This window comes from Eptatretus burgeri, chromosome 1 (genome assembly GCF_056783735.1).
Source record: "Eptatretus burgeri isolate ZD-2024b chromosome 1, Ebu_testis_v1, whole genome shotgun sequence".
In the NCBI taxonomy this organism is placed as follows: Eukaryota; Metazoa; Chordata; class Myxini; order Myxiniformes; family Myxinidae; genus Eptatretus; species Eptatretus burgeri.
The window spans coordinates 59,591,963-59,616,962 of NC_140961.1; the positions used below are offsets into that span (position 1 = coordinate 59,591,963).

Consider the following 25,000-nt stretch of genomic DNA (forward strand, 5'->3'; position numbering starts at 1 on the left):
AATACAGTACATTGAAATTGTGTGGAGTCACACACAAGATATGTCCCAATAATGAGTCATTGTTACTGATAGATGTATATAATGCATAGACAATGCATTCTAGTCGAATGTATACAAAAGCAGAATGAATTCCTTGCACAGTGGATTAGTATTTGCTTTATATAGAGCATGACACCTTGACATAATGCTGCCTTACAGTTTATGAATGGATGAGTATAGAATGTTGTTCTGAATATCCTGAAGCACTTTCCATAATTCATCGATGGTGTTTGCCGTTTCATTTACTCAGTATCTATATAACTCCCTTGATTCATACCTCAGTTTCAGAACTTTGAGCAGGCCAAGGCATCTTTGTGAGTGTTCCACAAGCCTCTTGATGTTCGACATATTGTTGAACCACATTGGATGTATGCTTACTCATTGTCATGTTGATAGATGAATGCCTGCCCAATGAGAGATGTTCCTGAGGGAATGGCATGATGGATAAGAACCTGCCTGTACCTGCTGGCAATCAATGTAGCTTTGATTTTATGGAGATGTCTGACATCTTTGGCTGAGATGCAGCTATTTATTTGTATTGATCCACCCCTATGCTTCAATATAGCTGTTGTATCCTGACTTACACAGCTCCCCAGTCCACCTTCCAACAAACTGCCATTGATTAATGCCAAACAGTTCAAAGTTTTCACTCATTTGTAATGTAAAGTGCACATTCTTCCTGGTTTGGTCATTCCATCAGGTTTCATCTTTGCTGCCTATTTCAACCTTTGTGTTTGGTTGTCTCTCAGGAAAGTATTTCAGGAGCTGGACATACACTGAGCCCAATTTGTGCAAATGTGTTTCTTACTGTTCTTGGAGAAATCTTATCACCCATACTTTCAGCTTGGGCATTCACAAGATCTCGACTGAATCCATCTCGATCATGTTGAGATCATACCTTGAGGTACCATGTATCACTTTTGAAGAGTATGGGATTTCTTCCATGAATGGGACTACTGCCCAACAGCATCGGTTTTGCACATCCTTCTCAGTCTTGCTTACAGCTTCTGCTGAAAAATCAAGTCAAGCTGCAATCTACTGCATGGAGTATCCTTGACTCATCTTCACTGTTTAAGACATTGATTTCTATGCGATTTTCATTTAATATTTCCTTTCCAGGAGCCATGTAGTATTCGCCACACATTCACCACACTATAATGATTTCACCACCTATTCTTTTAGTCCTTCTAGAGTTGTGGAATTTTCTTCTACCTTTGAGCATCCTCACCAACAGGAAGTACCTGCTAAACTCATGACAAATAAGCAGAGCCGGTACAACTTTTTTTATTTAATTTAAATTGTTCCTGGCTGCTCCCAAAGTTGTTTTGTGTACCACAGACAGGTTAATGTGTGGCAGGTATTTCCTCTTGGTCAAGGTGCATGTAGCAATAGCTGGTGTGGCACTTGCTTTCTGGTACCCGCTACAGTGATGGGGCCTGATCTCGACATAATGTCTTGTCGGGTTTGACTAGTTCTCTCCAGGGATGAGTTTGTGCTCCACACTGATGAGGGCCAGCAAGCCCGAAATACATGTCCGTGGATGTTCTATTTCCAGCGAACACTGGTCTATAAAACTTAGAATTAAATTATCTTCCTGGTATTGGCTGCAGTACAATCGAACGGAGATGTAGGGGACTGCAGATCTGTTAAGCCCATGCCTAATAAGTGGAGCACAGGCAACTGTTTAGCCAGAAGAACCTTACAAAATGTTATATATATATATATATATATATATATATATATATATATATATATATATATATATATATATATATATATATATATATATATATATATGTATATATAACATTGTGTAAGGATTGCGATCAAAAGATTGAGTCTGTTTGCTGGTTTGTACCTTATATGTTCCACACCACTGGCTCAATTTCCCTGAAATTTGCTGACTGCAATTTTTCACACACGTCAGGTCAACGTCACAATAGAAACTTTCAATTATTCATCAAATTGATGTTAAAACATGAAATGATGGCGTTTTGGCTGATCCACCATCACATGTCGGGTGTCCCTCTCAGTGGGGAGAGAGGTGGATCTTGGCTTGCACCTCCGTATTTCTGTGTTCGAAGGTGATTTTTTTTTTGTCAGCAATTGAACCCCTTCGATTTTAATATTTATATTCCGTATGTAGAATGGAAAGTAAGATATAAATGGTCCACAGTCTCTGTGGGTGTATATTGAGTCTAAAGAATGGTCGCATGGTCCTGGAGGCCTCATTCAAGGAAATATGGAGGCCATTTGCCCCACGATTTCTGTGTTGCATTCCCATTTGTGTTTTCTGTCTGAACATGCATCATGGTTGGATAATCACAACTAAATTCAAATAAAACACGAATACTATTTTATATATATATATATATATATATATATATATATATATATATATATATATATATATATATATATATATATATCTTCTTTTTTCGGCTGCTCCCGTTCGGGGTCGCCACAGCGGATCATCCGTATGATCCGCATCATGATTTGGCACATGTTTTACGCCGGATGCCCTTCCTGACGCAACCCTGGTCGCCTCTTACGACACAGGGATATGGTACACCTATTTTAACCGGGGTATACACCGGCCCAGTATACTGGTACTCATTTTGCCGACCTCGGAAGGATGACAGGCTGAGTCAACCCCCTGGTGTATTAATTCAGTGGCCCAACGGGGCTTGAACTCGGGACCTTTTGGATCCCAAGCCGCTGCCCTAACCACTGCGCCAACACCAGGCTATATATATATATATATATATATATATATATATATATATATATATATATATATATATATATATATATATATATATATATATATATATATATATATATATATATATATATATATATATATAATGTATGTATATATATATAATGTATGTATATATATATATATATATATATTTATTATGTATGTATATATATATGTATATATATATATATATATATATATATATATATATATATATATATATATATATATATATATATATATATATATACACACATTAGACACACGTTACTAGATTTAGAGCACAAAAAATAGTAATCTTTAGAAGTCTAGTCATTTTTATGGCTCCATTGACGAAGTCACCGCAGGCATTTTTTAATCTTGCCTTTTGTCTTTGTCTGGGAGTTTGTTTTTTTAATTCCTATTTTACATGCTCATCACATGTGACTCTCAAATAGAATGTGTGTCAAGTTTGGTCTGGTTTTCTTGGCCACAAGTTTCGCATGCAGTTCTTGATTCAGTGGTGATGTCCCTCATCAACGACCTCCCTCCCACAAGATATTCAAAACAGCTCACATCACTGTAAATAATATGCAAACTCCTGAAGAGCTCGTCAAACTTTAGTACCAGTGCGGCGGCATGGGAACATGCTGTGTGGCGGCACTATGTTGCCTTCTCTCCGGACTGCTTTGCTCACCGCTCGCCTACCGTTCAAGCAGCACTCATTCCAATGCCGCTGCTGTGGCAGCTGTTCCTGTAGTGCCATGAGTTGCACTGCTCTTGGAAGCAATTTTGGGGGGAGTTGTATTAAATATACAATTCCATAATACCTTTTTTCCTTCTTTGGCAAAGAAAATCTACAAATGCAGTCTTTTACTTTTTGGGGCTCTTTTCTCTGTGATTAGATGAAGTATTTTTGTGTGTGTGTGTGTGGTGTTTAGTATATATTGCCACCACCAAATTGCAATTTATTTAATAAATGCTGAAGCCTCGCTATTGTGGGCACAATGGCGATTCATTCTTGATTTTCAAGCCGACTGCTTTCAGCAAAGAGATCTATATTATATTATAAGGTTTTGTGGAAAGGGCAGGAAGAGCTGGTGGAGAGAGAGAGAGAGAGAGAGAGAGAGAGAGAGAGAGAGAGAGAGAGAGAGAGAGAGAGAGAGAGAGAGAGAGAGAGAGAGAGAGAGAGAGAGAGAGAGAGAGAGAGAGAGAGAGAGAGAGAGAGAGAGAGAGACAGAGAGAGAGAGAGAGAGAGAGAGAGAGAGAGAGAGAGAGAGAGAGAGAGAGAGAGAGGAGAAAAGAAACGAAACAGACAGACAGAGGTACTCCTGGATGAGCCATTGCTTGCTATTAGCCCCGGGCAGGCGGTTTCTTAAAGTTGATTCCCTGGCATGTAGTGGCTGCGGTGCAAATGCGAGCAAAGATATTTAAGTCAGGCGGCTGACAACGCACAGTGTTAACATAGCACGGTGCAATTAGACACCGGTCCTCGCATATCTCCTACCAAAATATCCAGGGCAAACGGAGATTTGGTTGCACGAGGGGGTTGCTGGAGTGTTGCGTTACTTCGGAGGAATCAGTCTGTAAGATACGTAGAGCAGAAAAGCATGGCGAAGAAGCAAAATCACCTGCTCGAGCTTGTTTTCGATGTTCTCAACAATGTGCTCTTTTTCCCTTCTCATATTTAAGTCGTACTGCCCATCATTTCTTAGCATGTAATCGGCAAGCTCCTCTAATTTTCGTCCTCCTCTGCCTCTTTTCCCCCACCACCATCCTACCTCATATCCCCCTGCTCTTTTATCCGTTTTTGTTCCTTTTAATCAACAAAGGTAGGGAACGGTCGACAGATTTCCCCACCGACCCGAATGAGATTTACTGCCGCTGCAGCAGCCTGTACCGCTGTCGCCTCTGCTCGTGCTAGTCTGACACTCTGTCTGCTCTGTCATTATTTTCATCACTAATTAGGGGGAAAGTGGACGTGCCGATCTAAACGTGGCATCTTCTGTCTCTGAAGAGCTTTCAAAAACCCCTTTGTTCATATTTCATCCCACATGGTGCAGGGCTCCTGTTTGCGCTGTCGACGCGCTTTTTTTTTTCTTTCTCTCCTCCGCTGCCATTTTAGAAAATGTTCTTTGCGGTAAAACGAGGGAGTTTCTCCGCCTACCTCTTCGTCCCCCTCTCCTCCGCCTACCCCCTGCTCAAGTCAATATCAGTGACATGCAGCTCCTGCTGACAACGAGAGGGGGTGGGTCCGGGCTAGGTAACTGCTGAGATGTACATTACGTAGCTCCCATCCTCGAACTCGCGATTGGATCATATCGTTGGCCACTTCTTTCCCCGTTCGATACCTCCACCCTTCGACCAATCCCAGTCACAGACTATAGGAAACCAATTGCTGGGTGTCTCTCCCGCTCCGCTCCTCAACTTTTCCTGCAACGGTTCACGTCCCATCAGCGGAACTTGCGCCCGAAGCGCAGCCGGCCTGAAGCTTTGGAGAAAGGGGCGCAGACGCATCGACTGGTCCCACGCTGTGGACTGGCATGAAGAGTGTTCGTTATTCATCGAGGTCGTAAGCAGGGTTGCTCGACCACCCATCCAAAGACCCCTGCCCCTCTCCCCTCCCCTAACGCGACCCTGACGCTGAGGCGACAGTAATTGCTACAGAGGAGACCGTGGTGGTCGGAGCTTGGCGTAGCTTTACGCTTTCTCTTGGTCATGTTGTCCTCACCTGCCGTGGTGTTGCATCCCTATGGTATACCGGTGTTTGCTCAGTCAGCCCAGTGCTATGCTGCAGCAGGGGTGATCCAGGTATGTGGAAGCTCTTTTACCCCTCCCCCCCTATGCTTTTGGTACCACCTCCTCATCTTCCCTAACTTTCCACCACCCAGCCCTCACAATTAATGCCGGTGGTAACCACAATAATTGTGAATTTTCACGCTCGAGCAGAAAGGGAATGAATGCAGGCGGATGGGGTCGTCCACTCAGGACCTTTAAAGTGACCACAGGATAAGCTCTTTGTACTAATCCTTTGCTTTTTGCTCAGGCGTTGTTCATTCGCCTTTCTGTTCATAATGGGTGTTTGAGAATGGTTCTGGTTACCTTTCTCCTTACAGCTGTCACCCACTATCCCTTCGTATATCACATCACACAGCATGACTGCAACTGGCTCTATGAAAATTTGTAAAGTCAGTAAATGCCACTTAAGTGAACACTTTTGACAGTTTGGAGTAGTCGATTACCTTATCATGATAATGGTGACTAATCGATCTGTCGGACTGAAATAGTGATGGTTTTGGTCCGTTTCTTTTTGAAGCAGTTGTGTGTGACTTCTGATCACCATAGCTCGATTCTTGTACATTTATACCCTGAGAAAAAGTTGGGTTTTTTTTTCATACACACAGTAATACAAGGATGATATGTGTATGTGTATATATGTACATTTTTACACTATATACTGTATAGTATATATATATATATATATATATATATATATATATATATATATATATATATATATATATATATATATATACATGCACGGCACTGTGGCTTAACTTGGTGAATTTGCAAACTGCTGCTGCGTTCACATATGGTATAATACCTGTGGGTTCACACAGATGTTTATGTTTCCTTGTGTGCTATATAGTGCGAATGCGTCTCGGCCTGACGCAAAGATTCCATGCCATGAAGATTCAGCAGGCTGGCAGTGTGAATGTTTGGTTGGCGAATTGCAATGAGAAATTTTGACATCACCCATCATTTTATATAAGCGATGGGGACCGCTTGCCTCCGCTGGGATGAGAAGAGAGTGCAGTGTAGTTTTTAAGTTTTGTTGGTGTTGTGCAGCCGTGCGATCTGGCGATGGACATCGACTCTTTAGCATGTTTTATTATCAATCTTATTGTGGGTAATGGGCCTGCACATGTTGTGTGAGGTGCCACACTAGACCGGTGGGGGTGGGGGGTGGGTGGAGGACGAGATTGTTCGTAGGAAGAGAGAGCTCTGCGCACTTTTCCCTCGACCACCGTCCGCAGAGAGAGAGCCACATGGAGAGTCGCTTTCTGCGGATGCGACAGAATGCTTTGATGAACGGATGGCTGTGTCACTGTCGGGCTACGATGGCTTCTGTTGCCCTGAACACAAATCTGTTCCGCTTCATATACATATAGCCTGGTGTCCAGGTTGGGGCTTGCTACGCTGCCGCGTGCGCCCCCCCAAAAAAGCTCTTTTCTCGTTGTGCACTTGAAAGGCTCTGAAGATCAATGTCCGCACAATCTCTCGTCTTTTCCTGGTAGTTAAAGACTTTCACATTGACAGGCTGACTAATTCCCCAATATAGAAAATCTGGTACAAGCCTTCCGAACTCTCGATTTCCTTTGGTATTTTTTTATGGCATGCTTCATCAGCACTGCATGCGCACCCCGAGTACAGATATTAATCACGGTATCGTGCACCGATACATTGTGGATTCGTTTGACACTTAGTGTCACACCAATTCATATTTTACAATTCTGAACTACACCATGCATCACTTCACGGTGATTTTAGGGTTTTCTACTTTTGTTGTGGCCCTTTCTTTTTTTTATTTAAGCGACAATCTGTACACAATGCAGCAGGAAAGGGAGGAAAGAGATGGCAATAGTCAGGTGCATTACATGCAAGGAGAAACCCCTTGCTCACACGCGTTCTCATCAGTGGGGGTGGCAGTGACACTCATGGTCGATCGGTCGTGCACGTTCCGTGCGATAGTTTTGAGCGGTAGTGACAGAAGGGTTAGTGAACAGCCAAGGCCTATTGTGGCCATTCTGTCAGTATCACACCAGCTGAGCCCCTCCCAGCGGGAGGTTATTGAGTGATTGGCATTTCGCGATGGCATGGTGCGCCTTAGATCTAATTTCCATTCCATAAACATAAAACTATAAAGCATTATACAAAGTAGAATTTGTCTGTTTTTTTTTTTTTTGTCTTTTAATGAATCTACACTTAATCTCCGTGCTTAATTGCTGTGAAATAGTCGCAGTAAAACAAATTGCTTACATGGTGATGACTTAAAATGAATTACGCATGTTGTGATGATGAGGCTAAATATAATAAACAATTTTGATGTCCCCCTGGACGATGAGTCGCCCATGTTTACCTTAATTTTATCTTTACATCTGAATTATCTGTGCTTTCATCTTCAGTGGCTGCATTGTACTCATGGAAGTAGCTGTGAGGCTCTGGTGGACTCTGATGACCTACCCCACAAGACCATTCACTTCCATGGGGCATGGTCTCTCAGGGGCTATAACCATGGTGGATGTGTATTCCTTTTTATGCTTTTCTCCCCCCACTCCTAGGCCAGGCATGGGGGCAGGGAAGACGTGACAGCTGGTGCGTGTTTAATGCCAAAGTGCCAGGGCGGGCACAGCTCATGAGCAGCGAGGGCCCCGTTTTATTTCCGTGTATCTCTCGCATGCTTATAAGCTTTGCTGAAAATAACATGTTCTGCACACCTTCGACGTGAACTCCCCACAAACTGTAACATACTTACGGGATCCTGTAGTTCAGTTGACCAGCATTTTGAAGCAGCTTGGGCACTGCGGAAATCATCATTTCTGAGCTTTCTCTTATCTTCTCTCTCTCTCTCTCTCTCTCTCTCTCTCTCTCTCTCTCTCTCTCTCTCTCTCTCTCTCTCTCTCTCTCACTGTCTGTCTCTCTCTCTCTCTCTCTCTCTCTCTCTCTCTCTCTCTCACTGTCTGTCTCACACTCTCTCTCTCTCTCACTGTCTGTCTCTCTCTCTCTCTCTCTCTCTCTCTCTCTCTCTCTCTCTCTCTCTCTCTCTCTCTCTCTCTCTCTCTCTCTCTCTCTCTCTCTCTCTCTCTCACCTTCTTCTCCTTGCCTACCACCATTTGACTGTCTTGCATCTTGGTGCACACTTGTTTTGGGTAGTCTGAATATTATATAACCCACTTCGTTAATCCTCCTGCAGGTGAGCACATTTGCATGGCGACAGTGTAAACAGCCTTTTCTCCATGCACAGTTCTAAATTTCCACGGTAATTACGCATTTGTGTGACAATATTGAAGAGCGCTCAGCATCACATCCCACCTGAGGATAGCAGGGCGCGATCGTGGGGTGGCCCACATGGAGTTGCCGGAATGACTCCGTGTTTCGCCCGGGACTATTGCTTTCAATGCGCACGTGACAGGGCAATAGCACGATGTCTGCTGCATGTCACACGTTGCTGCGGAGCCACACATTGTCGAGAGATGATCCCAATCCTTGTTTTCCAAATTGCCATCTTTCCTGTGGGTGTTTCCAAGGGACCGTGTACACAATCGTCTTCACTGGCTCATAAGCAGCACTGAGCTGTGCCATATAGAGATCGTAAGAATCAAATGCATCATTTAAGTGCAGCTCCATGATTTGAAAGGAATCGCTGAAAGTGTACCTCTTGATGCCAAAGGTTCTCAGGATGGAGAGGTGGAGATCGGAGGGAGCTCTCCTTGGTCCTGAATGCACATCGCAGTAAATTTGTAGCCTGTATGACATCTTACCGACCGCTCACTCTCATAACAAACCGGTCGGCTTTGCGGATTTGATCAGACTAAAGATTATGAAAGCCCTCTAGTAATAGCTAATGCGATGTAGCGATTCTAATGAACACGCGTGGGGAATACATTTAGGAATACACGCGTTTGATTACACATCTAAGTTTCATTGGTAAACATTTGGTGACTCTCTGTCTGTCCTTGATTTTTAGGGATATCGCATGACAATGTTCTCATATGAGGCTCAGTTCAGTGAGAAAGCCCGTAATGTGATTACAGACACTTTGAGCATTTCTGATTACATATGTGGGTCTGGATGGCGTCAACATAATTGGGTTCTTCACGTTTATTTCATGTAGAGTTGTCATCATTGCATGTTGAGAGGATTTTAGAAAGTATAACATGCCACTTGAAAGTATTATCAGTTTGTTTGTTGTTTCTCTAGTGCTACTGTATGTATGTATGTATGTATATGTATATATATATATATATATATATATATATATATATATATATATATATATATATATATATATATATATATATATATGTGGCACAAGTTATCAATGTACAATACCATTTACAGAACGATGATGCTGCTGAAACAATTTATTGTCAAGGGTTATGCTGGGAGGTTTGCCATTGCATTCCTAGCAGTCAGTGATGGTAGGAATTTGGAATTTTACCAGAATGCAAGTGATATCTCGACTACTCTTCATAAAATAATCCATGGGTCTTTAACCTCCAAAAACTAATGCTGGCAGGAGAGACTGCCAGTGTGACATCCGATTGAGGGACAGCACACACATTTATGACTCGCACATCTGTGAAACTCAGGGATGACAGTTTATTGCTGGGCCGAGATTCAAACACAGCCGAGACACTAGGAGAGGTGCCGAGCAAGGATTATGCTGGGTTGTTTGCCATTGCCTTTCCAGCAGTAGGTCGGGCAGGAATTTGGAAATTGTTCGTGGTGCCTGCGATATCTGAGCTATTCTTCGTGAATGACACCAAGAGATCTTTAACATCCACCAACTAATGTCGACAGACGGGGCACCCAGTTTGACGTCTATCTGAGAGACAACACACGCGTTGATGAATCACCCTGCCTGTGAAACTTCAGGATGACAGTTTATAGCTGGGTCGAGATTCAAACCTTGGTTATCCAGCTTAGAGGCGAGTTTGCATATCTCCAGGGTATATACACATTGTAAGCAATAACGAACCGTTCTTCCACATTGTCTCGGGTCACTCACCTGCATTTGTTTTTACATTTATTTATATTTTCATTCACGGACACTTTCCAATAATTCTGTGATTTTTTTTTCCCGGTGTAGTGGCTTTGATGTCCGTCGGCACACAAAATTACCGTACTTCCCCATTGTCTCGGCTCGCTTACCTACATTTATTTTTTCATTCATTTTTTTTCATTTATTTATTTTCCTTTATTTATATTTTCATTTACGGACACTTTCCGATGGTTCTGTGATTTCTTTTCCGGTATAGTGGCTTTGATATCCGTCGGCACGCAAAATTACCTTGCTTCCCCATTGTCTTGGCTCGCTTTCCTACATTTATTTTTTCATTCATTTATTTTCGTGTATTTATTTTCATTTCTTTATTTTCCTTTATTTATATTTTCATTTACGGACACTTTCCGATGGTTCTGTGATTTATTTTTCCGGTGTAGTGGCTTCGATGTCCATTGCCACGCAAAATTACCATGCTTCCCCATTGACTTGGCTCGCTTTCCTACATTTATTTTTTCATTCATTTATTTTCCTTTATTTATGTTTTCATTTACGGACGCTTTCCGATGGTTCTGTGATTTATTTTTCCGGTGTAGTGGCTTCGATGTCCATTGCCACGCAAAATTTCCGTGCTTCCCCATTGTCTCGGCTCACTTACCTACATTTATTTTTTCATTCATTTATTTTCATGTATTTATTTTCATTTCTTTATCTTCATTTGTTTATATTTTCATTTACGGACGCTTTCCGATGGTTCTGTGATTTTTTTTCTGGTGTAGTGGCTTCGATGTCCATTGCCACGCAAAATTACCATGCTTCCCCATTGTCTCGGCTCGCTTACCTACATTTATTTTTTCATTCATTTATTTTCGTGTATTTATTTTCATTTCTTTATCTTCATTTGTTTATATTTTCATTTACGGACGCTTTCCGATGGTTCTGTGATTTTTTTTTCCGGTGTAGTGGCTTTGATGTCCGTCGGCACGCAAAATTACCGTGCTTCCCCATTGTCTCGGCTCGCTTTCCTACATTTATTTTTTCATTCATTTATTTTCATTCATTTATTTTCTTTTATTTATATTTTCATTTACGGATGCTTTCCGATGGTTCTGTGATTTTTTTTCCCCGTGTTGTGGCTTTGATGTCTGCCGGCACTCAAAATTACCGTGCGTCCCCATTGTCTCTGCTCGCTTACCTTCATTTATTTTTTCATTCATTTATTTTCGTATATTTATTTTCATTTATTTATTTTCCTTTATTTATATTTTCATTTACGGACACTTTCCGATGGTTCTGTGATTTTTTTTTTCCGGTGTAGTGGCTTTGATGTCTGTTGGCATGCAAAATTTCCGTGCTTCCCCATTGTCTCGGCTCGCTTACCTACATTTATTTTTTCATTCATTTATTTTCATTTATTTATATTTTCATCTATTTATATTTTCATTTACGGACGTTTTCTGATGGTTCTGTGATTTTTTTTTCCCGTTATAGTGGCTTCGATGTCCATTGCCACAGAAAATTACCGTGCTTCCCAATTGTCTTGGGTCGCTCACCAACATTTATTATTATTATTTTTTCATGTGCGGTATCTTTCCAAAGGTTCTGTAATTTTTTCCTTTGTATATCGGCTTCGATGTCCATCAGCACGCAACATTTAGCTTTCTCTGTCATGCAACATTAACATCAATCAGTCAGTGACTCAGTCTCAGTGAGTGGTTTGAAAGATATATATATATATATATATATATATATATATATATATATATATATATATATATATATATATATATATATATATATATATATATATATATATATATATATATATATATATATATATATATATATATATATATATATATACATATATATATATATATATATATATATATATATATATATATATATATATATATATATATATATATATATATATATATATATATATACATATATACATATATACATAATATACACACACACAAACACACACATACATCCATACAGTGAGAGTTGTGATCACCTGAAGCAGGACTGAGTTAAACAGCAGGTGATGGGTCTGTCAGGAATGACCAACATATTATAACCTTAAGTGGACTGCACGTAATCATCTCATCTTCATTTTTTGGAGCAACTACTACCGAATAGTTGCACGGATTGAGAAGTTCTCCACAGAACCAACTAGAAAGACAAACAGACGGCAGTAGAATAGTGTTCAATGAGGCTGTCAAAATGCTATTTGTCACTTCAGATGTTGACGTTATAAAACAGCTGCCGGAAGATGCTGTTCTAGATACTTGCATCACTCATAAGGAACGATGGCCAACTGCAGATGGAGAAACAAATCCAGTATGTCAATTAAAATGTTGCCCTCGATGGATCACAAATGCACCCATCCAGTCTGACTCGGTGGCTGCATTTCAATAATATTACCGGGTAACTATTGTTGCTATTGAGAAGTTAAATTTAATGTAATGCATTGGGCTGTACGTATTGTGGACATCCTGCCACGTGTGTAAAGGTGTCTTTACACACGTGATGGGATGTCGATACGTGCAGTGTAATTTGCACAACATCCTGCCACACATCTGTCCTCAACATCATAGTTGGTGAAATTTTTGGGTTGGTGAAAGAGCTCCATGAAAAGGGAAAAGGAGAGATACAAAGACTAAATTGTGTGTGGTGTGTCTGGATCAATGTGTCCATTGACAGCATTTTATTTCACGTCTTAAACCACTTTGATTTATCTGGGCACCATTTGTGCTGTATATGCAATGCGTGACAAGTACACATCTATGTGAGAACTTGCCTCGATCCGCCGCTGCCAATAAAGTCAGGTGTGGTGATCCGCCACTGGCTATAAAGTCAGGTGTGATGATCGTGGCAAAGCTGTTTATGATTCACCACCTTCCTCCCCCCACCAGCTACCAATCCACCAACCCCATACTCACTTTTTTCAGACCTTCATCCACCCTCCTTGTCAGGCTGCCTTCCAAGCCTCTTTGAGCCGATTTACCACCAACCTCCACAAGGCCAGCTCATTTCGAAGTCCCACAGTCTGAAGAAAAGTAAAAGGCAAACGTATTAAATTTTAAACACCTGAAGGTAATTTTTGTCAGCACCCCATGTGTTCTGATCCTGTCTTGACGAATGAAGTTCCCGACAGGCTGCAGTCAGACTGCACATGCCGCAAGGGTTCGTTCTGCATCTGAAAGAGTCCCCTACAACCATAATTTGTACTAGTTAAAAAAAGAAACTTGGCACAATATTTAAAGGTATGCAGAAAGAATCTGAAGGGTTATTTAAAGATTTAAAACCTTGGAGTTTGGAGCATTTTTAGCATTAGAAATGTATAGAATGGACAGGGAAGATGGTGTGGAGGGTGAGATCACTTTGTGGGGACCCCACCCCACCCCCAAACACTCCACACATTCCCTACTGCCCCTCTTATGATTCATGCCCAACATGAGACAGAGCTTTGCTGGCAATGCCGCAGCATGGCTAATGAAAAAACAAATCGATTGATGCAGTTCGTTTCTTTGGAAATTGATGACCACTGGGAATTTCTGGGCCAATGCTGCGGGTGCGTGACAACTCCAGCAGAGGTCTGTCAGATATGTTTGCATCCTCGGGAAAATGCGGTTGGTTTGCTAGGGGTTTCAGGAGAATGATTGTGAGGTTGGACTGATGGGGTTGGGGGAGGTTTGGGGTGGAGGTGGTTAAGCGATCAATAAAGAAACCTGGCCAACGTGGACTTTCCAGTAATGCAGGTAGTTGATGATATTGATCGTGCTCCATTTTCATCTACTTCAAGAACCATTGCGGTCCAAGTCTCTTAGAGCACGACTCCATGCGAGTAACCCGAGGCTGGGCCAGATGCTTTTTATGACAGTGTCCGGCAGCTCTGTATATTCCACGCAATGTTCTGGTGTCTGAGAGCAACCACACCGACACAGATCTTGAGACGCGTTGCGGATACACTGCGGAGCCTCTGCGACATGCACTCTTGGTGCCGCAGCCATCTGGGAGATAATAATTGATCGTGCCGTTTCATCTCAGCAGGCAGAGAGAGCGGCTGAAAGTTTGATCCACTGATATAGTTTGGAAGCATTTGCTTTGCTTTTGTGTAATCTACCCTTGGGCTCCTGATAAATATGTTCAGAGATGGTCGTCATACAAAGCATTTGGGGGGGGGGGGGTCATGGCTTGTTGTAAGACTGTTCAGTCTTTTAAGCATAACAGTGTTAACGGTCATCACTATTTTTGATCACAGAAGCCTTATTACAATGTTCGTCCGGTAATGCTTGCAGACAGCTGCTGATTCTGAAAATTAAACCTGCTCAAAGGCATGTCCCAGAGCTCAGTAATGGAATCCTTTTGGCATGTACATAATGGTGCAGGTACGGTTGGGGATGAAAACAGACAATCTCTTGTGGTCCCATTTCACAACCAGATTTCCCTGGGTCAGAACGAACAACAGAGAGCAGATTGAAAATTTTTTTAAAGACTTTCTTGGAGTGATTACACAATTCTGCCATAAATGGCTCGGGTAATCTTAAAGTTTGGGCATGGTAAATTTCGGCTCCTTTCAAGCAAGCTCTGTCGCTAATTGGTTTTGCTCTAGCGATAACAGGGGTCAAGGGCGCTGGCGTTATGACAAGGGACGTGTTTACACGGAGAGCAAGGCGAAGCACCAGTGGCCGCTCAGCACGTGCTTCTTGCGTCCCGAGCCAGGTTATTTGGAAGATGAATGGGTAGCCTGCACGGCAGGGTGTTGACGGGAATTAACCGTGACGGCTAGCATGATGCGTGATCTCCGAAGTGAATCGTGAAGCGCTCACCCTAATTCCAGCCATTCCTCCCAATGAACTTGCCGCTGATACGGCTTGACCCTATTGATGCAGTGGGCAGGCAGTTGTCCCGCAGCACTGGAGTGTGGGGGTACTGGGAATGGTAAGGGAGACCACAGCGCTGGTGGAGGAAGATGAAGGAGGCACTGTGTGATTAAAGGGAGTCGGTGGCGTGGCAGTGAGCCGGCTCGGCATGTGTGCCCAGCGCAGTGCATATAGGAGGGAGGACTGGGTGCTGGCATTGCCTTTGATCCTACTCTGGGGTGGGAGGGAGGTAACTGCCCTCCTGGATTTGTATGCATCCCAATGCCTCCTGGTTGAGCCACATTTTTCTGCAGGTTAAGCACCTCCCTTTCTTGTCTATCCTACCTCTACACTCGGTTCTGTGTCAAATAATCTTACTTCCTCTTCTTAATTTCATAAACACATTGGCTGGCCCTGCATTATACTTATTTTCTCTCTTCCTCTAAGTCTGCTCTTGCTATAAGCAATGTGTTTCACAACTCAGATCTTAAAAAACGAGGTCTTCATGATAACACAGCTCATCAAGAAAGGCATATCTGCACTCCTTGCCTGCAGGCTCTCTTTGGCTCAGAAAAATCCACACTTCTCACTCATATCCCAGCTCAGCCCAGCCCTCATCGCCAGTAATAGCCACATGAAAAGGGTTCATTACGAAGACGCCTGTGACACGCATGCGAGGCGCTGCCCCAATTTAATTCGATAAGTGTTACCTTTATCAGACAGCTTTGAGGAATAATAACTGCTCTTTAACTCGTGCCGCAAGATTATTTCTGATATGAACACTAGAGCTGCATTTGCAGAAGAATGCTCATTGCTAAATGGGACGTCGTTGCAGAAAGAGCTCACACACAGTTTCAACTTCAAGAGCTGTCTGAGGATCAAATTTTTTTGAGATGCTCTTGTTTATCGTCGAATTAACACATGCTATTCTCTCAACCGGACACTCGCAATGCTGGCATACGTTTGACGCTGAAAACATGCACGGTAATGGGAAATATTCAGCTATCAAAATAAAAATGCCAATTTTGAATGCATTGTGGTTCCAGATTATTCCCTGAAGTAAGTTAAGTGTGTGTTGTGCAGCCTCTGCTTATGGAGCATATCATTGTGGTCCTTGTATGGTCTCCCTTGGCTGCTGTAAATGCAGCCATTTCCATGCGATCCGTGTGCCGCGTCCCACCTCATTACTTGCCGTAAAGGCAAAATCGTCAGTTTGATTACTGACTTGGCCGGCAGCGACTGACGGCTTCCGAGCCGTTATTGCTCTGTGGAGGCGCGTTTTGATGGGATTTCGGTGCCCCTTTCTGCTCTGTTTCTCTATAACAGTCGTGCTCATTATCTGTGGGCAGACCAACTCGTCAGTGTCTGTCTTGGTTTTTCATTTTGGGTCATCCCATACCCCCTCCATGCTATTCCTCTTCTTCAGAGCGCCCCTCCTCCCCACTCCCACATTCATCCAAGAGTGATGGTTCCGATGACACTTGGTCTTGGCAGTGCTTGTATTGTTAATGGGACAGGACAAGCAATGGAGCAACTGGAAGAAGAGAAAAAGGAGAGAAACTGGGGAGTTGAGAGTGATAGGGTTTATGGGAAACATTAGGGGAAAAGATGGAGTTGATATATATGAAAAATGAGGTGATGGTAGGGATAGTGGTCATATTTTTCAGTCTCTGTGGCCTATGTGATTGAGAGCAGTGTGACCACTCCTTGGCTTTTTTCACAAGATCTTGGCTATTTGTTGTTCACCTTTGCGTCTTGGTTTTCCATAGGTTTTCTTGGTTTTCCATAGGTTTTCCATAGGTATAGGTTTTCTATTATCATCACTTTTCCGAAACCTTGTGAATTCTTGGCTTTTTTCGTTGGCTCACCTTGGCATTTATGAAAATGAGGAGTGGTCACACTGATTGAGAGTTAAAAGAAGTTACCATATTGAAGCTGTGCAAAGGCATGGGTGTAACTACAAAAATAAAAAAATTAAATAAAGGAGTAATATTAAATAGAAAAAACAGTCGGTGGATTTTTGCTAAAAAGCATAGAGTGGGATACCTATTGTAGCTTATGAATGTTTGTATGATGGATGGTTCGACACAAACGGCTGCAGAACATCTGGTATCAGCATAATTGTGCTGGCATTTTCTTGATGAGTAGGACCTGGCATCCCCATGTTTATTTTCTCTTGAATTTACCATGAATTTGAGGTTATAGAGAGCACAATACCTTTAATAACCAATTGTAGCTGTCCAATTTAACGTTATGTGGGCATGCTGTGCTTATTCTTTTAAATACTTCCTCAAATGTGAGTTTGTCGGTATTCAGTATGATTACTTCAGAGCAGATTTCAGCTGCTGGTAGTGAAGGCAAGGAGTGTATGTGGATATATATATATATATATATATATATATATATATATATATATATATATATATATATTTTTTTTTTTTTTTATATATATATATCTATATATATATATATATATTTTTTTTTTTGACGTGAGGAAGACGGCTGAGAAGCAGGTGAAATGTCGCCTGAGACCGAGTCTGCTCTTGTTTATTGCTAAAATTAGCAGAGCAGATCTTATTTACTTCTGGTTGGAAGCACCTTCTTCTTATTCTCAAAATAAAAATATATATACGTATATACATCATATATATATATATATATATATATATATATATATATATATATATATATATATATATATATATATATATATATATATATATATATATATATACTAGCAAGGTGTGCTTACACATTGTGTAAGCATCCGAACCGTGTTTCCTCATTGTCTCAAGTCGCTCGCATGCATTTGATTTTTCATTTTTTTTCCATTTATTTACATATATATATATATATATATATATATATATATATATATATATATATATATATATATATATATATATATATTATTCAATTATGGTTGTTGGCTGACGATTCTGTGATTTTTCTTTTCCAGTGTACTGGCTTTAATGTCCATCGGCAAGCAAAATTTTAGCTTTCTATGTCACCCGGAAGCCACCTATCTTTAATATCAGTCAGTGGTGAGAAAGGACTTTACATACTATACTAGCGGGGTTTGCTTAAACATTGTATAAACATACCAGCTGTTTCCCCATTGTCTCGGGTCTCTCACCTGCATTTCATTTTTTATTGATTTATTTTCATTTATTTTAATTCATTTATTTGTTTCCATTTACGGATAGTTTCCGACAATTCTTTGATTTTTTTTTCCTGGTGTATCGGCTTCAATGTCTGCCGGCATACAAAATTTCTGTGCTTCCCCGTTGTCTCAGGTCACTCACTTGCATTTTTTTCATTTATTTACATTTATTGATGTTGTCCAACGATTCTGTGATTTATTTTTTATTTCCGGTGTACTGGCTTTGATGTCTATCGGCACACAAAATTTCAGCTTTCTATGGCACCCGGAATGTCTTGATCTTTAATATCAGTCAGTCAGTGGTTAGAAAAAAAAAAAAAAATATATATATATATATATATATATATATATATATATATATATATATATATATATGTCCATATATGTAACTATATATACGAGGTCCGTCTAAAAAGTAACGGGACTGAGCCTGCTGTGTGCTCCACGTACACAACTTGAATGAACGAGTTGCATAACAGTCTTTTGCAACATTCCAGCGATATATATATATATATATATATATATATATATATATATATATATATATATATATATATATATATATATATATATATATATATATGATTGGTGATGGTTGACTGTGCTCATTGTGTAATTTTTTACAGGTCGTGCTTTACACGTTGTCTAGTCTGAGTCGTCGCGCTACGAGTCGTGAGCAGAGAGTCAATGTGGAATTTCTTGCCAAGCTTGGCACAACACCTTCCAAATCCTTCGCAATGCAGTAGCAAGTCTACGGGGAAGAAACGTTGTCACGTACACGTGCATTTGAATGGCACAAGAGGTTCAAAGAGGGAGGGGAGGAGTTTGAAGACGATCTACGGTCTGGAAGACATTCAATGAGCAGAACGGCAGACAACATCGAGCCTGTGAAGCAGATGTTGTGTGCGGATCGTCGATTCAAGGTGCGGATGATTGCTGAGGAACTTTCCATCAACAAGGACACTGTCTGGAGCATTATCACTGAAAATCTCGAAATGTGCAAGGTGTGCGCAAAGATGGTCCCCAAGCTGTTGTCCGAGGACCAGAAACAGCAAAGAGTCACTGTCTGTCAAGACATTATTGAGCACCTCGAGGACGATCCAGACTTGCTCGGGAGAGTCATTACTGGTGATGAATCGTGGGTATTTGAATATGATCCTGAGACCAAATGGCAGAGTCGTCCGTGGAAAAGTCCGGCATCACCAAGACCAAAAAAAGCAAGGATGTCGAAGTCGAAGGTCAAGGTGATGCTCATCACGTTTTTTGACATCAAAGGCATCGTCCACTTTGAGTTTCTACCACAGGGTCAAACAGTGAATCAATACGTGTACAAGGAGAACCTCTGGCGCCTCATGAGATCAGTCCGGGACAAGAGGAGGGATCTGTGGGAGAACAACGCCTGGGTGCACCACCATGACAATGCCCCTGCTCACAGTGCCCTGATCATCCGACACTTTCTGATGGAGAGGAACGTGCCAACTCTGGAGCAACCCCCGTATTCGCCAAACTTGGCCCCTTGTGATATTTTTCCCATTCACCAAGCTCTAGGGGGTGATCAAGGGGACCCTATTTCCTGATGTGGAGGCCATAAAAAGGGCAGTGATGAGGGAGCTCTGGATAATTCCAGAAGAAGCCTTCTGGGGGTGCATCGAAGCATGGAAGAAGAGGATGGACAAGTGTGTGAGACTGGAGGGATACAATTTTGAAGGGGCCAAGCTGTGATTTCAATATATTTTTTGGAATAAAATTTCTGTGAAGTTAGTCCCGTTACTTTTTAGATGGACCTCGTATATATGTATGTATATATATATATATATATATATATATATATATATATATATATATATATATATATATATATATATATATATATATATATATATATATATATATATGTATATATATACATATATATATATATATATGTATATATATACATATATATATATATATATCTGAAAATAAATACCATTTCACTGTCGGGATTCCTGCATTACATTTCCAGGAGCCATTCAATGAGTATTTTTGACATTGCTAATATGCCATCTTTCTCTCCATTCCTGTCTTTAACTTCGACCAAGGTAGCAATTTTCATAGGAGTTAATTTATGTCTCTTTGAAGCTCACGTGATCAACCATTTTATGTGTTCTGCTGTTAGTGGTCCCCAGTGGACCGTGAGGGATTTATCCTGCCTGGACGAGTAAGTGAAGGGAAGGAAATGGCTGGCTTAAAGACAACAATGAATACACAGCAAAGAGCTCATGGCCAATGAGGTATTGCCTTGCTTCTGCACATGAAATAAGCTTCGATGAAGGCCACCTTAATGCTGCTCCATTGTCACACTTTTTTGGATCCAATCAGCCATCCTCGACTTCCACTTCGAACCCACAAACTGCTCAGTGGCTTTTTAGTTAAATTCTTTGAAGGCGCCTGACCTTTGTTATGATTTGCCGTATAAGTGGACAAGAAACCGTGATAAATGTTGTGCAGTTCTCTCGTTCAGGGCAGTTCATATCAAAAGCTGCTTTCTGGCAGAAGGAGACCCATTTCCTTTGCCCAGTACCGAAAACGGGGAAAAGTATTGCATTAACCTTCACAGGCCTGACGGATGGCTCCAACTTCATAGGCAGTTGCTTCGCATTATACATGCCGCCCGCGCTGGCGGGCTGCCCGTAAATAAACAAGAGGAAACGCCAAGCGCTGGTGATAAAGCAATAGAGGTGAGCTCATGTTTGGGGCGGTTGAGAGCAGGCGTGCAGCATGACTGTTTGGTGGCTTTGCCAAAGGTATGTTTTGCCAAAACTGCACATGACATCTTGGTCTTAAGTGTCTTTCGTTCCACCGAGAACTACTTTGGTCTCAGACCGCTGTTGGAAGTTTTGCCCGTATGCTTTTCTACATAGCTAATAAACACACATTTCATCGTTGAATCTCATGCCGCTCTTCTTGAGAATGTTGATAGTTGGAGAACATGGGTTGAGAGTAAAGAAAAGGATGGTTGGTGGGATATGTGTTTTCATGCATGAGGGAGATTAAGCATCATTGTACAACAATGAAATGAAAAAAAGTGAAACGTCAAAGGGAAATGAGTTAAATACTTCGCAAAGAGGACAGGTTTGAAGAATATGGTGGTGGAAACGAGAGGGATAATGAATTAAATTCCAAATAATTAATTAGAATGTGGGTGCGGAATTCAATGTACGCCAGTGCAGTACATGCTGGAGCATCGTTAGAGCACTGCCGTATTATAAACAATAGTTTAAAAAAACACACAATTGGCAGAAACAAATATAGTATTGCAAATAAAAAAGCAGAAAATAATTGTGTCGATTCGCTTTTGAGAGGTGTGCAAAGTGCCATTGTAGTCGGTGCAAAACATGCCAAGGTGTGGCTATGGGAATGGAAAAGCAACTGTAATACAAACGCAACAAAACGCTCATATTCAAAAATCAAATCTACAGCAGAGGTGACTTACTCATATAATGAATGGACAAGACTAACAAATGCCATTTGCATGAATTCAACTACATGGACAAAAGCAATAAAGGCGCAAAGGAAATCACACTGAGCACAGGTGAATCCAGTTCATCCATATGATGTCGAACACCTATCAATCTGAATACTCCAAATCAATGGTGTTCAGATCATCAAAATTTCATTCAGGGACTGGTAGTAAACATGCTTTTCGGTTTCTTCAAATTTGTCTTTTAGGGAGACAAGTTACAATATTCATAGGGTATAATATCCCTTTCAAACAGGAACATTTTGATTTTAGTCCAATTAGGTCATATTACTTTGAGGATGCTTGTGTTGTGTGTGTGTGTGTGCATGAAATATATATATATATATATATATATATATATATATATATATATATATATATATATATATATATATATATATATATATATATCAGTTAAACTGATGCATCATAAAGTGTGCCATCTCTTGGAGGGATGTTAAGCCAGGTGTCCCATCTGCTAGCATCAGTTAGTGGGTGTGAAAGATCCCATAATTGTCTTTTGTAAAGAATTGGTGAGTTATCGCTGTCACCCTGAACAAATTCAGAATCCTTGCACTGTCTGTCAAATATCAGACCTGGCCAGGTGATTTGTGAAAATCTTGGGCCAAACACTTTACCCACTCTACTCCACAAGGTCAGAGTAATTGCCATAATCATTAAATAAGTAGTAGAGAATATGTATTGTATATACTGCATATCATGGACTAATTTTCCACGAGTTTGGCTGTCTGTCTGCCGCTTTGTCCGTCCAGGTCAGAGCTTCGCTGGCCTGACTCCAGCCACAATTCTAACCTCAAACAAAATCAAATCGCCGCCACTTTGGTCACTACTTGGAGGTGCTTAGAGTCCTCAGGCCAACGGTGTACATTTGAAGACTGAACAACACGTCTTCTATCATGAAATAAGAGGAAAGTAAATGGTCATGATTAACATTTTAAGTCTTTATTAAATAAACAAATAAATCTCCAACATGTCCTTTTGTTTTTCGCCCGAGTGTTCAAGGCTGAATAGTTGCAAATCCAGGATTCATACATAAACTATGTTTTACGTGTGCATAAACATGTAATTCACATATTATGTAAACGTAATAAATATACGTGGCAAGTTAGAGGAGACGAAAACCGGGTTGGTGGGAATCGAAAGCAGGTTTTATTTCATTTATTTTTTGAGAGATTGTCCGTGACACAAAATGCATCAGAATGCTGAGATAGCCGTTAATTGATGAGTAATGATAAGGAGGTTCCAAATATGACAAGTTAAAACTTGGTGAGTGTGGTGACACGCTACTAAATGTGTAATGATAGATGTAAGAATGCCCTTTTGCCTTTATGAGTGGGATGAGGGGAGGGAGAGGGGAGGACAGAGAGTTGGGGTTTGGTGGGAGGGTAGAGCAAAGATGAGACAGAGTTGGGCAGGAAAGGTTTAGACTTTTTTTGGGGGGGGTGGTTGAGGACTTTTGATGAGAGTGGGGGAAGTGTTGTGTTTGGGGGGGGTGGGGTTGAGGAGTTGTGGTGGGGGTGGAGAGGGTGTTTGAAGTCTTGGAGCTGGGACAGAATTGAAACTTTCAGGTTGGGGAGATGAAGGACGGGGGATTGATGACTTGGGGATTTTATAGGAGGGGGTGAAATGAGGACTTGAAGTCACATTTTACATTGCGCAGATGTTTTGTAGATACCTGCTATTATTAATAAAATATTAAGAAATGGTGCTTCAAATTAATCCAAATTTACAGGAAAATTGTAGTATAAAAAACAGTTATATGCAAGAGATTATGTGGGGGTGGGAGGTTGAGTGCAGTTAGTGCAACCTTTAGAACTGGGAACTTCTCCGGAAAATGGTTTGTATGTGGTGGGGCAGTTCCCTGGCCTCCATGGTCTCCCAATGTGATGCCCTTAGACTTCTTCTTGTGGGGGGGTATGTCAAGGGTTGTTTCCCAAACCTCTGTTGCTGACATTGAAATACTTCGTGCAAGGATAACCAATTGCATCAGCAGTGTGACGAGGGATATGTTGGTCAACATGTGGATTGAAGTAGATTACCGCTTGGGTGTGCTATCCCACGAAAGGTGCACATCCGTGGGATACTGAAGAACACAAGAAACTTTATGAATTCTTTGAGAAAATACAAAAAAACCACATCATTGTATCTCTTTTGGTTTTGTTGTCATAAAATTTTTCAACCAGACCAAGACTTTATGGACAGCCTGTACTTCATCCCAAAGCTTGAAATTATCTTCATATAATTCATGGTATGTTTGCACCATCAAATTTTAAAAATAAATCAATAAGATGTTAAACTCATTTTACTCTCTTATTTTCTTTAAGCACCAGGTGCATACCACAACTCAAGACATTCCTTATTGAACCTCTCCCTCATTTCTTAACTCTTTCAACCAGCGCAAGAATAAAATACTTCCTTTTTTATGCCTCTATGTTACTTTGAAAACTGAAAATTAAAAAAACCTTTTTCTTCAAAACCGCTTAACAGATCAATATGAAACATATTGCTTTACATGAAGCAAGGGCAGTGAATCACAACTGCAAAGTTTCACATCGACTGCTATAGCGGTTTCCAAAATATAATTTTTTCATATTTTCCTTAAAACCAATGTGGCTGCCACACGACGTGACTGATGATGTCATTTTTAAGACAAATGTATGCAGCAAGGGCAGGGCAAAGTCGAGTCATAACTGCAAAGTCCAGTCGTGATAGGTGAAACGGTTTCAGAGAAATAATTCTTTAATTGTTTGTTTTAAACCAACATGGCTGCCACATCATGTGACTGATGAGATCATTGTTAAATAAAACATTTGCAGCAACAGTAGTGGATCATCTCTGCAAAATCTCGCATCAAAAGGCTTTTAGCGCGAGA

At 40.9% G+C, this 25,000-nt stretch overlaps 1 protein-coding gene across 12 annotated transcripts in view; it reads left to right on the plus strand.

The window, feature by feature from the left end:
* Positions 1-25,000, plus strand: part of LOC147034570 (RNA binding protein fox-1 homolog 3-like) — a 725,225-nt gene that overhangs the window by 552,791 nt on the left and 147,434 nt on the right. The window contains exon 1 of one of the 12 annotated variants that reach the window (XM_085885530.1): positions 4,554-5,593. The exons of the other annotated variants lie outside the window; for them this stretch is intronic. Coding sequence (XP_085741656.1) covers positions 5,501-5,593 — 93 coding nt within the window. The 5' untranslated portion in view covers positions 4,554-5,500. Of the gene's footprint in view, positions 1-4,553; positions 5,594-25,000 lie in introns of those variants that run through there. 12 annotated transcript variants of the gene reach the window in all.